Source organism: Vombatus ursinus, unplaced genomic scaffold (assembly GCF_900497805.2).
Source record: "Vombatus ursinus unplaced genomic scaffold, bare-nosed wombat genome assembly UNPS02005659.1, whole genome shotgun sequence".
Classification (NCBI taxonomy): Eukaryota; Metazoa; Chordata; class Mammalia; order Diprotodontia; family Vombatidae; genus Vombatus; species Vombatus ursinus.
Window position 1 is genome coordinate 8360285 of NW_020945437.1, and position 13680 is coordinate 8373964.

General features: G+C 36.0%; 1 protein-coding gene and 1 pseudogene across 2 annotated transcripts in view; one reads left to right on the top strand and one right to left on the bottom strand.

Annotated features, from left to right (window-relative positions):
- Positions 1-2752: 2752 nt before the first annotated feature.
- HIKESHI (Hikeshi, heat shock protein nuclear import factor) overlaps positions 2753-13680 on the bottom strand; it is a 38028-nt gene continuing 27100 nt past the window's right edge. For both annotated transcript variants that reach the window (XM_027848033.1, XM_027848034.1), the window contains 3 exons: positions 7501-7652; positions 5368-5486; positions 2753-2839 (listed from right to left, as the gene is read on the bottom strand). In XM_027848033.1, the coding sequence (XP_027703834.1) occupies positions 2785-2839; positions 5368-5486; positions 7501-7652 (326 nt within the window). In that variant the 3' untranslated portion in view covers positions 2753-2784. The remainder of the gene's footprint in view (positions 2840-5367; positions 5487-7500; positions 7653-13680) is intronic.
- Positions 8317-8703, top strand: LOC114032659 (annotated as a pseudogene).

Sequence of the window (13680 nt, forward strand, 5' to 3'; positions counted from 1 at the left end):
GCCATAAAAAATCAAAAACTAGCAGAAGCAAGTATATACATGAAGTAGACCACTCTCACTTTAGGTAAGTGAACTTTTCTGCAGACCTCTATGTAAAGCAATTTTTACATAATGCAAATTTGCACACAGATCTGGGGAAATGAGGAGGGGAGGCAGAAAGGGGACCACCCATTTGTGGAGGGAGGGGGCCAGTACAAGGTTCTAAGACAGGCAGGGGCAGAGCACAGAGAAACAAAAGCAGGAGGAGGAACACAATGGTGCCAGGCCAGGGTGGAAAGGGAGCCGGCCTGAACAAGAGGAAGAACACTGTGGGGAGCAGACATGTGGGAGCCAGACATGAACAGGAGAGGACTAGCAACACAGGGAAAGGGGGAAGGGGACAGACACATGGTACTTAGCAGGGATGGGCAGAAGACAGGGGCTGGACCTGTATGCAGAGCAGGGCAAAGCTCTCCTCTCTTTGCCAAAGATCTCAAGCCACGCCCCTAATCCAGAGTGGAATGGTAGAGCATCAGTTCTTCTGATTTCACTTGGAGAGAGTTTTTTCATGTAGGGGTAGGAGGCCATGGCACCTAGCAGAGGGGCAGGAGCAAAGAGGAAGAGTACAGTACTGTTCAGTCAAGTTAACATAGGTGTTTTTTCGGACTGTGGATTTCTTTCAGAATTCTTTACATAAAGTCAAATTTGCATAATAGGAATGTGTACAAAGCAAGAACTGTCTGTATGTAATAACGCTCTGATTAAGAGGCAATTTATCTAAATAAAAAAGAAAGACAGCACAGTACTATAAAGTTAACGTAAGTGTGTTTTGGAATGTGGATTTCTTTCAGAATTCTTTACATAAAGTGGAATTTATGTAATGTGAATGTATATGTTTTTGAGGGGCTCTGATTAAGAGGCAATTTGTCAGAATAAAAACAAAAGTACCATATTGGTCCAAAGGGGTGTTGCATATTTTTTTCTCGGAATTTGATTTAATATAAAACCAGCACACAGTCTAGAGTCAGTGATATTCTTCAGCCTGTAACTTTTTTTTTTTTTAACTTTCAATAAGATCTCATTTTAGGGATATAGAGATGGGATGGGAGAGGCTCTATTTTTGCCATATATTTTAAATACAAGTAAACTATGATGTCTTGTGTGCAAAGATATAACAGGTCACATTATTTTCATGTGAAAAGTTATTTTCTGTGATCCACAGAACCAAATCTAATCAGTTGTGGCCTCTGTTTAAATTAGGGTAACATTAGCTATTACTCCTCTGCGAAATTCAATGACTTCACATCTAAGTAGCATATTTTGGTAATATTCTCAAATGTTTAAGCACTGGCAACAAAAATATAGCTCTTACCCTTGTATCACCCAAAAAAGTATCCTTTCAAGAAGCTATAAAATGAGGTAATAGGGTTAGTAAAATTGTTATGAGAGCAATTCACTAGTATGTGAGATAATTTGCAGTACTGGTCCACTGGAAGTAAAAGAGAAGGGAATTGGTGAGGCCTTGTGGCTTCTTCCCAGCAAAAAAATCCAAGTAAGCTGATTTTAAACACATAAATAAATTCATGAAAAGACTTTAAGCTACCTTGTTTAAAATCTGTCATAAAGAGATAACAAGTCTGTCAACATGACAAGAAATGCTGCTTACTAGCTTTCCCCACTTAATCATCATTATAGCTGGACCAAATACTCCAAGTAGGTGCTAAGGATTCTCTCAGTTTCCTTTTCCTTGACTCTGTAAAGAGTAACTATTTAAGCTCTGCAATGGTATAACACAAGTTACATAAGACCTAATCTTTATGGAATGGCGTAGTGAAATTAAGCCTAGATTAATTAAAAACTAATTTGTTATGAAAACATAATCATAAAGGGTCATAGAAAAAAAAAAGCACAAGTATCCTTTTATATCAAAAACAGTCACACTAATCCTACTGGACTATCAAGAGACTGGTTAACATAAGGATCTCTAAGTATAGTTGCCCTCCCATCAAACAGGCACCAAAAAAAAAAAAAAAATCAAGAAACCTGGCTTACACAAGGTTTATTTGTGTGTCAAGTATTTTTTTAAAAGCATGAAGATTTTTCAAAGTAGAAAAGTGTTGGTTTTTTATTCTCCCTTCCTCCCTCCAACCCCAAGTTTACTCTAAACATGCACAGTTAAGGAATTTCAACATTCTATAAACATAGAGCATTATTCGTGCTCATTAATGAACAAGTTTACTAAACACGCAGAGAAAAAAGTATGAGCTTTCAGAATATAAAAACTACAGCCACTTTTCATAACTTGAGACTACTTTAGTCATAAGAAAAAACTAGCTGTATGTTATTTTCTAATACATGGAAATTTATATATTTATGAAGTTTTTAAAGGGAGAAATCTACAATAGAAATTTTATGTAATTGGTTATTGAATCTGGAACAAAACTGTTAAAATAAACTAAATAGAACTTATAAATGTGATGCCATTTTTGTTAAGTTTTATATTCCTCAGGCATCAAAATCATGACTGTTAAAAATCTATTTTAATTAGCGCATATTCAGATTAAGTGCTTTTATTCTTTTTGAAGTTTTTTTATCTGTAAAGAAAAAAATCAACAGTGAGCACATTTTAGATTATGTTTTTAATTTAACTAATTTTTTAATTTTAATTAAGTTTAATAATTAAGAAGCAATTTTTCAGTTTAGATTTCATTACTCTTTCATCCTCATGCTTTTAAATGGTGGTTGGTTTATTATCTTCAAAATATGACAGTGGTTCAGAACCCTTTAAAAATTACTTTATTTAAATCATGTTTTCCAAAAAAGAGGGTTCTGGGTTAGTCGCCTTTGAAAGTTTTCATACCTAGAAAAGAAAGCAAACAGAATTACATGTAAGAAAATTTAAATGGTATTTCTTACCATATGCCAAATTATGCACAAGTCAGGGCATAGCAGAAAATGAAAACAAGTTAGCAAATGGAAAAAGGGGGGAGGGGGAGCAACTACCTAGTAAAGAGGAGTTACAATTAGGTATTTTAATTTCACTGGCATTCGTTTAATTTCAAATTCAAAGCAATCAGGGACTATATTGATAATAATGTTAATAGTGGACAGTTATGTTATTTGAACGTTTACAAAACACTTTACATACACTTTCTTATTTGATCCTCAAAAACAACCTCATTTGAAGTATGTACTACAAGTATTATCTCCATTTTACAGATGAAGAAACTTAGTTGTTTCCTCGAGTGGCGTACAATAGTTACAAAGCTAGTAAGAGTCAAGAAGCTGGATTAAAATATAGTTCTCTCAACTCCAAGCCTAGGTTCTTTTCAACTCCTATGCCACTCACGCTGACATAACTAATTATTAACAGTTGAAATGTATGTAGAGCTTTAAGGTACATAAAGTGCTTTGCCTTTACATACATTACCTCATTCCAAAATGCTGTCCTACAAAGTATAAAAAACATGGAACTTGAAATCACTTATAGCTATAGATTTTGTAGCAAACTACAGAAGCATAAAAATTCTGAAGTAGCATGTCCCGATTTTTATGTAGACCATTATTGCTTCTAAATTGTAAATACTTATTGAAGGTTGATATGACCAAATTTTAAGTCTTTCTAGATATGCCTTCAAAGTACATGTAAATTAACTTAACTAACTTAAAATCTTTAATATTTCCAAAAATCTCCAGATAACATTTTTTGCTTTTATGTATTAAAAAAAAAAACCTCCTTGGTTTTAAAATCCTCTAGGGCAGTATGCACAGGAATTTCTTACATATACTATTAATCAATTCCATGAAAACATGACATTAAGGAAAACAACTTTATAAGAGGTTACCATGTCGAGGGAAAACCAGACCTGCAGAGAACACAGCAGGGTGGAGCAGTGGTAAAGAGCACAGATGTGAAGTCAGAAAACTTACATTCAAATCCTTAAAACCTACATGACCTTGGTCAAGTCACTTAATATGTCTGAGGCTCACTTTCCTCATCCATGAAATGACAAAGGCAGACTAAAGCAGCGGTGTCCACCACAAGTTAGAAATGGGTTACCCATCCCAGTGGCCCATGCTGACTTAGAAAACCACTTCTTAACATTATATTCCATTGTACTATTATCCCCTCCACATCACAGGGGTTAGGGGATGCCCCTGCAATCTGCAAGATCTATGTAAAATTTTTTGGCCCTCCCTTCGTACAAAGAAGATATTATACAATACTATACATACATTTTATGTGTTTCTGAATTTCTAAACTTTTTCTGCTGTTTGCTGGCCTTCACATGCTGCCTGTGGCTTCTGCAAAACTCCCAAAAAATTCTCATTTAATTTCTAGTGCCAAACTGTGATATAGTGTAACTGCAATGGGGAAAGTCACAATGTGGAAGGGAAAACTGTATTTTTATTTATTTTGTTAAATACTTCCCAATTATCTGGTTTTAGCAGCACCAGGACTTGTCTGATACCTCTGGACTAGAAAACATTATGGTACAGGGGGAAAAGTAGTGGCTTGGATGGTAAGAGGCCTGGGTTTACCTGTGTGACCCTGGACAAGTCATTTTACCTGTCTGAACCTCAGTTTCCTCATCTATATAATGAGCATCTGTACTCAATGGCTTCTGGGGATCCCTTCCAGCTTTAAATTTATGTTCCTATGCTCTTATACCAGGATGGTATGTGGAAGAACCACCTGGGAGAAAAAGTGCTAACTAAGCACAAGGCTATAACAAGGTTAGGGTGGTTATGGTAGAGTGTGGCCACCACACATGAATAATATTATCATAAATGAGCCTGGTTGGCACAACTGTACTCTCTAACTCCGTGGTACCTAGTTGAACTTCAAGCAAGTAAACAGCCACTAAATGAATATTTATTGTTAATGATGAGATAAAGACAATTTCTTTAAAAGTCTGTTTGGCTGCAAAATGACATGATCAACAAAACACAGGAACAATCACAGGATCAACAGATTTATAACTAAAAGAGATCTTAGAGATTATCTGATGTAACTCAATTTTACAAATGAGTAAAATGAGACCCAAGGGTCACACAGATAGGAAAACACCCCAGAAGCCATCTACTCATATCTCCTCGTTTTACAGATGAGGAAACTGAGGTCCAGAGAGATTAACTGACTTGGTCATGGTCACAGAGTTTATTTCAAAGAAGGACTTGAAGCCAGGTCTTATGACTCCAAAGTCAATGTTCTTTCTACTGTAATATGCTTTCTGGTAAACAGTAGATTTGAGGCTCAGACAGAAGTCCACTGACACCAAAATCAGTATTCCTGACAATAAAGAACATATTCATTCCCTCTGATTTTATAACTGTGTTGTCAGGAAATAAATGTTATTAAAAGTGAAAACATATATTTTCACACACCATTTCAGAACCACGTTTGCTGGAATGAAAACTTCAGATGGATTTGGTGTCATCTGGGCCTGAGACACAGCAAATGATGAAGCAAAATTGTAGAAGTTGTCCAACATCTTCTGAGTAAACTGAAAAGTAAATAAACAGCTCATAAATTACTATACAATGCCAAAAAATACTGTTTATTTGGTTCTTTAACTTTTTTAGATATTATAGCTAATTATTTATGAAATGAAATAAAATATCCCCTTCTCGTCTTGTCAAACAGTGAGTCTTGAACTATTTATTACTGGTGCCCCAGAGTTAATTGTAGTCTTAAAATGTGGGCATCTTTCCCTTGAATAGGTTTTGACAGTTTTGTGCATTTTCAGCATGCTATTGTTCTAGAAGTCATAAGCATTTCTTTAGTACTGCCTTTATAATTCAAAAGCAGTCCTTATCAAATGGTTTTAATTTCCAAGCTTAAAAATTTTGAGAATGTACATAAAAAGGAAAAAAATGTTTTTCCCAATATAAATACTCCCAGCCCTTTCAAAACAAAAAACCAGTCTCAAAGCTGTGCCCAGGACAGTATAAACACAGAGTTAATTAAACAAGGTACTTAGGTCACAAAGGTGAAAGTTAAGTCAGGTGCTAAGCACCACTTTTTTGACCACTAGAAAATCATTCTCTTCCTTCCACCTTTCTCAAAAACAAAAATTCAAAGTCAAATATCAACTGTAGATAACACTTTTAAGAACTTTATAGTGGAGGACCCTCCTTAAAAACAGAATTAGAAAGACTGCTTCAGAAAACAATTATACAAAAACATCAATGTTGATAAGAGAAGAGACTAATTCTAAAATAAAGGGGAGGGGACAAGGTAGGAGAAAGAACAAAAAAAATTAAACTATTTGAACTATAATTAATGGATAGCAAATCAAATACTAAAGGCACATATTTGGGACATGCTTTTTATTTGCAATCAGTTTAAGTTAGAAAATTTGAATTTTTTATGCTTTAAAGAAAAAATGTTTTAAATGGATAAAGACCAATACTCACCCATAATCTCCACAGCCCCTCCCTCCCCCTAGTCTAATATGAATAGGAATGGGGCCTGGATCTGTAATGTCATTAGGATAGGAGACTCTCTCATCAATGCAGGTTGAAAGTTTCTCTGACATTTAGTCTCAGAGGGCCACCTACAACACCTGCCCAGGGTCACATAGCCAAGAAGGATCAAAGGCAATACTTGTACTCTCATTTTTCTGGGCTTCAGGGTCAACTCGATCCATTTTGATCTACTGTCTCTTTAAAATAAATAAGTCATGGGGCAGCTAGGTGGCTCCATGGCTATAGCACTGGCCCTGGATTCAGTAGGACCTGAGTTCAAATCTGGCCTCAGAACACATAACACTTACTAGCTGTGTGACCTTGGGCAAGTCACTTAACCCCATTGCCTAGCCAAAATAAATAAATAATTAAATGAGTAAATAAATAAATCATAAACATATAGGTTCCCATTTTTCAAGTAATTAAGTGAATTCACATCACTTTGTAAATGACAGAACAAGAAATACTTTCCTACTATGTTATAAACTCATTTTAATTCACACTTTATGAGAACTTATTTGTTGTTTTCTTTACTACGTCCACATTAGATGCTATTAATTTTTAAATCCAGTAAACAATGTGATAGCATATCACACAAAGTACTTTTTTGTACTTAATACAAAAAGAATCTCTTCTTTATACTTAAATCCTTTTTCTCTATTCTAATTTTGAAAAGAGTGCATTTTTAGTCAAGCAGACAAAAAACACTACCGGTATTCCTCTGCTCAGTTAAAGCAGAGTGCTGATGCATGCTGATGCACAGGACTTTATAACATGTCAGAGACTCAGAAGTCACAGCCCCTGACAGGTTTGTGTAAATGTCAGCTGTGACAACATTCCACTTAAATTCACTCAGCTAATCTTCCTATCCAAAAAATTAACACTTACATTGGATATTTCTTAACTGATCAAAATATTTGGTGGGAAAACAAGAAGACCAGTTTCTGTGCATAGGTTGGTAAATGTTATATTTAAACAATGTTCACATTTGTACAACCAACAGGCTGACTTTTAAAGTATGCTAAATTGTTCTCTATTTTTTCACATTACCTGAGTGAATGAATCAACTGATGATACAGCAGCACTGCCCACAGGAGTCAGCTGGGCCAGATTATCCAGTAATTCCACTGAAATGCCAATCTGTGCAACAGTTGGAGTACGGGTAATATTCATGGCTCCAAAAGGATGCTGGCTGCCTTCCCCTGAAAGAAATATGGCAAGTACAAGATTATGTTTATGGTGATACTGACCCATATACATAACAGATCTGCATGACATGATAAAAGTTTGACTCATATATATATAAAAGTAAGTAACAAACACTTTTAGAATACTAGTCTATTATTTATATTTGGAAGCAAAAAAAAGTTTTTTTTTAAGGTTTTCTTACATCAAGAAATAATTTCTTTTTCAAACATAACAAAAATTGCTTTAAAGTATGACATACATGATACTAGAGAAAAAATAATACTAGGTTTTTGGGTTAATTTTCTAAATCTACATAATGTTATATAGCTTTTCACTGCTGATCTTTTTCTCTAACAAAAGATAATTAAATTGTCATCATGAATGGTCAACATGAAACATTTTTTACTATCCTGTATGCAGGTAAGTAATTTTTTGGACTGCCCATATGCTAATACTGAAGGATCAATGAATTCTCAGTTTAGATGACTTAGTCCACCAACTTAGGGGTAAGTCCAAGATTTAGAAAAGTATTATGGGTTAAATGACTTTCCTAGGGTCAAAAGCTAATTAGTATCACAGTCTAGATTTTAACCCAGGTCTTCCTGACTCCCAAGGAAAGTCACTCAATTTTATCCAGTAGGCTTCATTGATTCTTTTAAAAAAAAATCTTCTGCAGTTGTCTCAGGCGGGATGGCTTTAAGGTTACTGCGGGGCACCAGGGCGCTGGTGGTCCAGGCCTTGAGGGCCTGTGGCCCTGCTCAGGTGGCTGCTTGCTCCATAGCAAACGCAGGAGATATCCCTTCTGATGAGGGGCAGGCCACTGGCTTGGAGAGAGAGATTATGATCGCTGCGAGAGATGATTCGGATCCATACAACATCCTAGCCACAAAGGCAGCTCTAGGGACTAAGGAGGTCCCTTCTATCACTGACAAGCGAATAGTGGGCTGTGTCTGTGAAGAGGACAACAGTGCAGTCATCTGGTTCTGGCTTCACAAAGGCCAGACACAGCATTGCCCTAACTGTGGAACCCATTACAAGCTGGTACCCCACCAGTTTAGCCACTGAGCCCCTGGACTGGTTTACTTGGGATGTGTTGTAATGTTTTCTTCCCTCCAATAAAAGACTAGGAATTTCCCTGGCTCTCCCATAAAAAAAAAAAAATCTTTTTTTTTTTTTTTTGGCTAGGCAATGCGGGTTAAGTGACTTGCCCAGGGTCACATAGCTAGTAAATGTTATGTGTCTGTGGCCAGATCTGAACTCAGGTCCTCCTGAATCCAGGGCCGGTACTCCATCCACTGCGCCACCTAGCTGCGCCACCCCAAAAATCATTTTTTAAAAGTTAAACTACTTTATTTTCCTGACATCCAAACTTGACTCTCCATTATATTTCTAGGCCCTCTCCATCTTACAGTAAATTGTTAGGTACTCATTGAATGCAAGCCAATCTTATTTAGTTTTCATTATAAGTGCAATTTGATAAAGTCTTTAATGTTATTCCTGTGGAAAAGATGTAGGCTAGATGACAGATGGGTTCAGACCTAGCTGAATAGGATTCACAAGGAAAACCCAGACAACTTATTCTCGGAAAGTGGTTCCCAAAAGCCCAGGAATCTGTACTTGGCCCGGGGCAACTTAACATTTTATCAACTATCAATGATTTGAATCAACTGCCAACAGAAAGTCTACAGATAAGGCAAAAATTAGAGGAATAACTAACACTCTGGATATCCTCAAAGTCAGGATACAAAAAGATCTTAACAGGATAGACAGGTTGAGCACTAGGTTGAATCTAATACAATTAAATTCAAGAGAAACATGTTAAATCTTATACCAATGTGATTTTATGTTGCAAAAAGGAAGCTGTTCACATCCAGAAATGAGAATAAAGTCCCGAGGAATTCAACTCTGGTGAGACCACACCAGAAACATTATATTCCACTCTGGATACTGTTGTTGTTTAGTTGTTTCCAGTCGTGCCCGACTCTTCACGATCCCATTTGGGGTTTTCTTGGAAAAGATACTGGAGAGGTTTACCATTTCCTTCTTCAGCTCATTTTACAGATGAGGAAACTAAGTTCAGTAATTTGTCCATGGTTACACAGCTACTAAGTGTCTGAGGCCAGATGTGAACTCAGAAAGACAAGTGTTCCCGACTTCAGGTCCAGCAATCTATCCATTGCACCACCTGGCTCTCCATCATTTGACAAATAACATTGATAAGCTGGGCAGCATCTAAGGGAGATGGTGAAAGAGCCTTGAGGACTAGCAGAAATCTCAAGGACTCTGGGAATATCCAGTCTGGAGAAGGGCAGACTCAGAGGGGATTTGATAGCTATCTTTTAACATCTGAAACCCTTCAGCTGGAAGAGGACTTGTTCTACTTAAGGCAGACATAGGAGCAAAGAGTGGAAATTACACAAGGTCAATTTAGGCTCAATGTCAAGAAAATCTTCTTAACAAGAGTTATCCATAAGTGGATATCCATAACAGATGTTTCAGCAAGGGCCAAATGACCCCACAGCAGGCATACTGTAGAGGGAATTCTTTTTTGGGGGACGGCTTGGACTAGATGGTCCCTGAGGTCTTTTCCACTCTGAACTTCTGTGGCTCTAGATATACTGGTGTTAGCTAACGACCATTAATCATAAAAGTCAGTCTGCTGGGGGGAATTCACAAAATGCTTTCCAAAATACAGTGCCCTAAACAGAGTATCTTAATAAATGCTGGCAAATAATTTTTCACAGATTTAGATTCATATTCCATAGGAAAATATGCTATGTTTATGCTATGGATGTTGTATGTTACATAACATAGTAGTCCTATAGCTCTTCATCTCTAATGTAGACAACAATAAAAAATCATATTCATACAGTGCTTTAAAGGTTTGCAAAGAGCCCTCCTCACAAAAACCCCATGAAGTAGGTAGAACAATTATCATCCTCATTTTACAAATGAGGAAACAGTCTAAAAAGGTTAGGTGACTGAGGGCCAGAAAGGTGAGGTGACTTCCCTATGACCACACAGTGTCAGTCCAGTTTCAAATTCAAGTCTCCTAATTCAAAATCCATCATTCTATTACCCTGAACTACTTACCCAAGATTCTTAAATGCTTAAACAAAGTATCAAAATGGAAACACGGGACTTCTTCAAAGAACTAGATACTCTATAGGTGCAAACTTCAACCTAAAATTTTTTTAAGCTTTACAAATAAGTGAATTTAAAAAAAAAATCTTGAAAACAACTACTTTACTTTTGATCAGTTTTAATATTTCTACATGATTGGTTCATTTTGAAATGTCATACAAATTCAGAATTTATGAGACATGTTAGATGCCTATTTCTGCCTAATAAGTAGAATCCAAAGCTTCCTATGATAGGAAGGAGGAGAAGGAGAAGAAGGGGAAGCAGGAAAGCTTTCTACTGCTATCACTAATGTGTGCCCAGAAAGTGACAGGTGTTAATTCTTGGCATCTTTACTTTAAAAAAACACTTAAAAACTCAAAGGAAATGGGAGCAGTCCAAAAAAGGCACTGGGACTATGAGAAGGATCTTTGTTGGTAAGGACTGTCCGAATCTTTGCATTTGTATCTCCATAACCTGGCACAATGCCTTGCATAGTAGGTGCTTTATAAAGGTGATTGGTGATTGACAGTACAATCAGTTAGTATAGAAATACACTCCACAGAGATGGTATTAATTCTTGAATTAAATATTCTGCTTTCATGTCAAGGCCATGAGAAAGCCCTACATGGCTCGAAGAAACATCATACAGGGTAAGACTGGCACATCTCCTCAGTCTCTAGTAGCATGGCATCTGCAAAGTCTACAGCTTGAAACCTTTAAGTCACTAAAGGGTTCTAGATGTTCATGACAGCAAGGAAAGGTCAAAGAACAATGACTGTTTCCTTTCTTAACTTGAATGCCATCACTAAGACAATCACCATGATACTGAAAATTGTGGCAGGAGTAAGGTTAGACTAATTTTGATATAGTACAACACAAATCAAATGGTGCTTAGTAAAAATGGTGTTTTACTCAACATAAAAAGTTTACTCATAGGCACTTAGATATCTTCCTTTCTCTATAAAAACTTAAACACTACAATTAAAATAATAATATTTTATATCGATTTAGTAGAAAAAGAAACAAACAGCTAACACTCAGAATTTTATTCTTCATTTCAGTGTCTTCTAATAGATGTTTGATCTTTCATACCAAAAAAAAAAAAAAAAGAAAAAAAAGAGGCTAAAATTGGATTACCTTATCTAGTTATCTAGCTTCAGAATGCATGTGAATATATAGATGTGTGATATTTATTTAATAAACCAACCAGATATTTATTGTGCCCTGCACTTTGGTAGGTACTCTATGGGATATCAAAGTATGATGGTGCTTACTCTCAAGAGAGCTTACAATCTGTTTGGGAAATGAGACTAAAAGACATTAAAAAAAATTAAAGGAATACAAACAGCATATATTTAATGTTGAATTATATAGTACAAACTTTAAATGACATTCTGGGAATTCACAATGTAATAAATACCATTCAGCTGACTAAATAAGATTTATAAAACTTCTTCCCCATTTATGCCTTATTCTCCCCTCACTTCTTGTGGGGGGAAAAGCATCACCCCACAGAAGGAAATATAGCAGTCTAAGCCCATGGTGCCCCCTTCTAAGCATCATCCATGCTTTCCTCAGAACAGAAATTTGGGAAATAAGCTAGGCATTATTGTTTCAAAAATCTTTCCTAAAAACTGAGTTGGGATGGGTGAAAAGGAGACCATGGGGATCAGGAGGTACTTAATGAGCTACATACAAACTGAGGGAAAAAAAAACAACCAAATAACAAAAACAGGAAGTGAAAAAGAAAAAAAAAGATTAATTGAAAATTATGTCTACTTTTCTCTAACTGCTTATTTTAACTCCAAGGTCATCTACATAGTTATAATACTAAAGCAACAGTAACACCAGAAAGAACAGGGAGTCACAGAAGCAAAATCAGTTTGTATCACTATAGGGAGAGGCAATCTCAAAAAACAGAAAAGAAGAATCCAAATCCTGCTTTATCACAAACTTTAATTTTAAAAGAGATGACAAAGAGGTGTTCTTTTAATATTTCTCTTCAATGCTCAGTTTTCTTTGCTGAGAGCATAAAAGTTTTGAAAACCAGCACATAAAATATAAATACCCTAATCCTTAATACAAAGAGGCAAAATGTGAAAATAAGTGGGGGGGGGGAACAACTTTGTAATTGTTTCCCACATTCTAACACTGTCTCACAATAGCACCTCTAAGATAAATAAAGTAAAATGAAATACTGAAGAGCCTTATGACATAACAAATTCAGTTGCACTCCAAGTTTTAAAAAACTGGGTTCTCAGAAAACCATGCTGCACATCTCTCTCACTAGAACATCACAGCCAAAAGCTGTGGCTTTATCACGGTCTTCCAATGATTCCACTGTTTCGGCTCTTTTATTTCATCATCCTGAGATAAACACAATCACGTACTGAAGAGTATTATAGCCATGATATAAAGTATCTTTAAAGCTAAACATAAAAACAAATACTTTTATGATATATCTATCTTACATCTAAACTAATGTCCTACTCCCCCACCTGCTCCTCCAATCTTGGCCTCTTCTGTTTCCCATCCTTCATACAATTTTCCACTGTAGATGGCACTTCCGCTGCCCCATCTGGAACTCTCCCTGCCTGAGGCATTGAGCCATTTCCTCTTTGTATCTTGAGACACTTTACAAATAGTCAACCTACAGAGAAAAGGAAGGTTTTAGGTTGAGCTTTTAGGGTATGAAATAGTATATGGATGTTGTGTTTATGAACTCTCCAAATGGGTAAGATCATTTCAGAGGGAGAGTTCAACAATTAGAAGATTATAAAGCCATCCTGACAAAAAAACAAATAGGATGTATTAGGCAACCATGTGTATTGCTTCGGTTATATATATATATATTCAATAATAATGAAGAAATGTTTTCCTATTTGAATTCTGAATAAAAAGTTTTTAAAATTTTCTTAT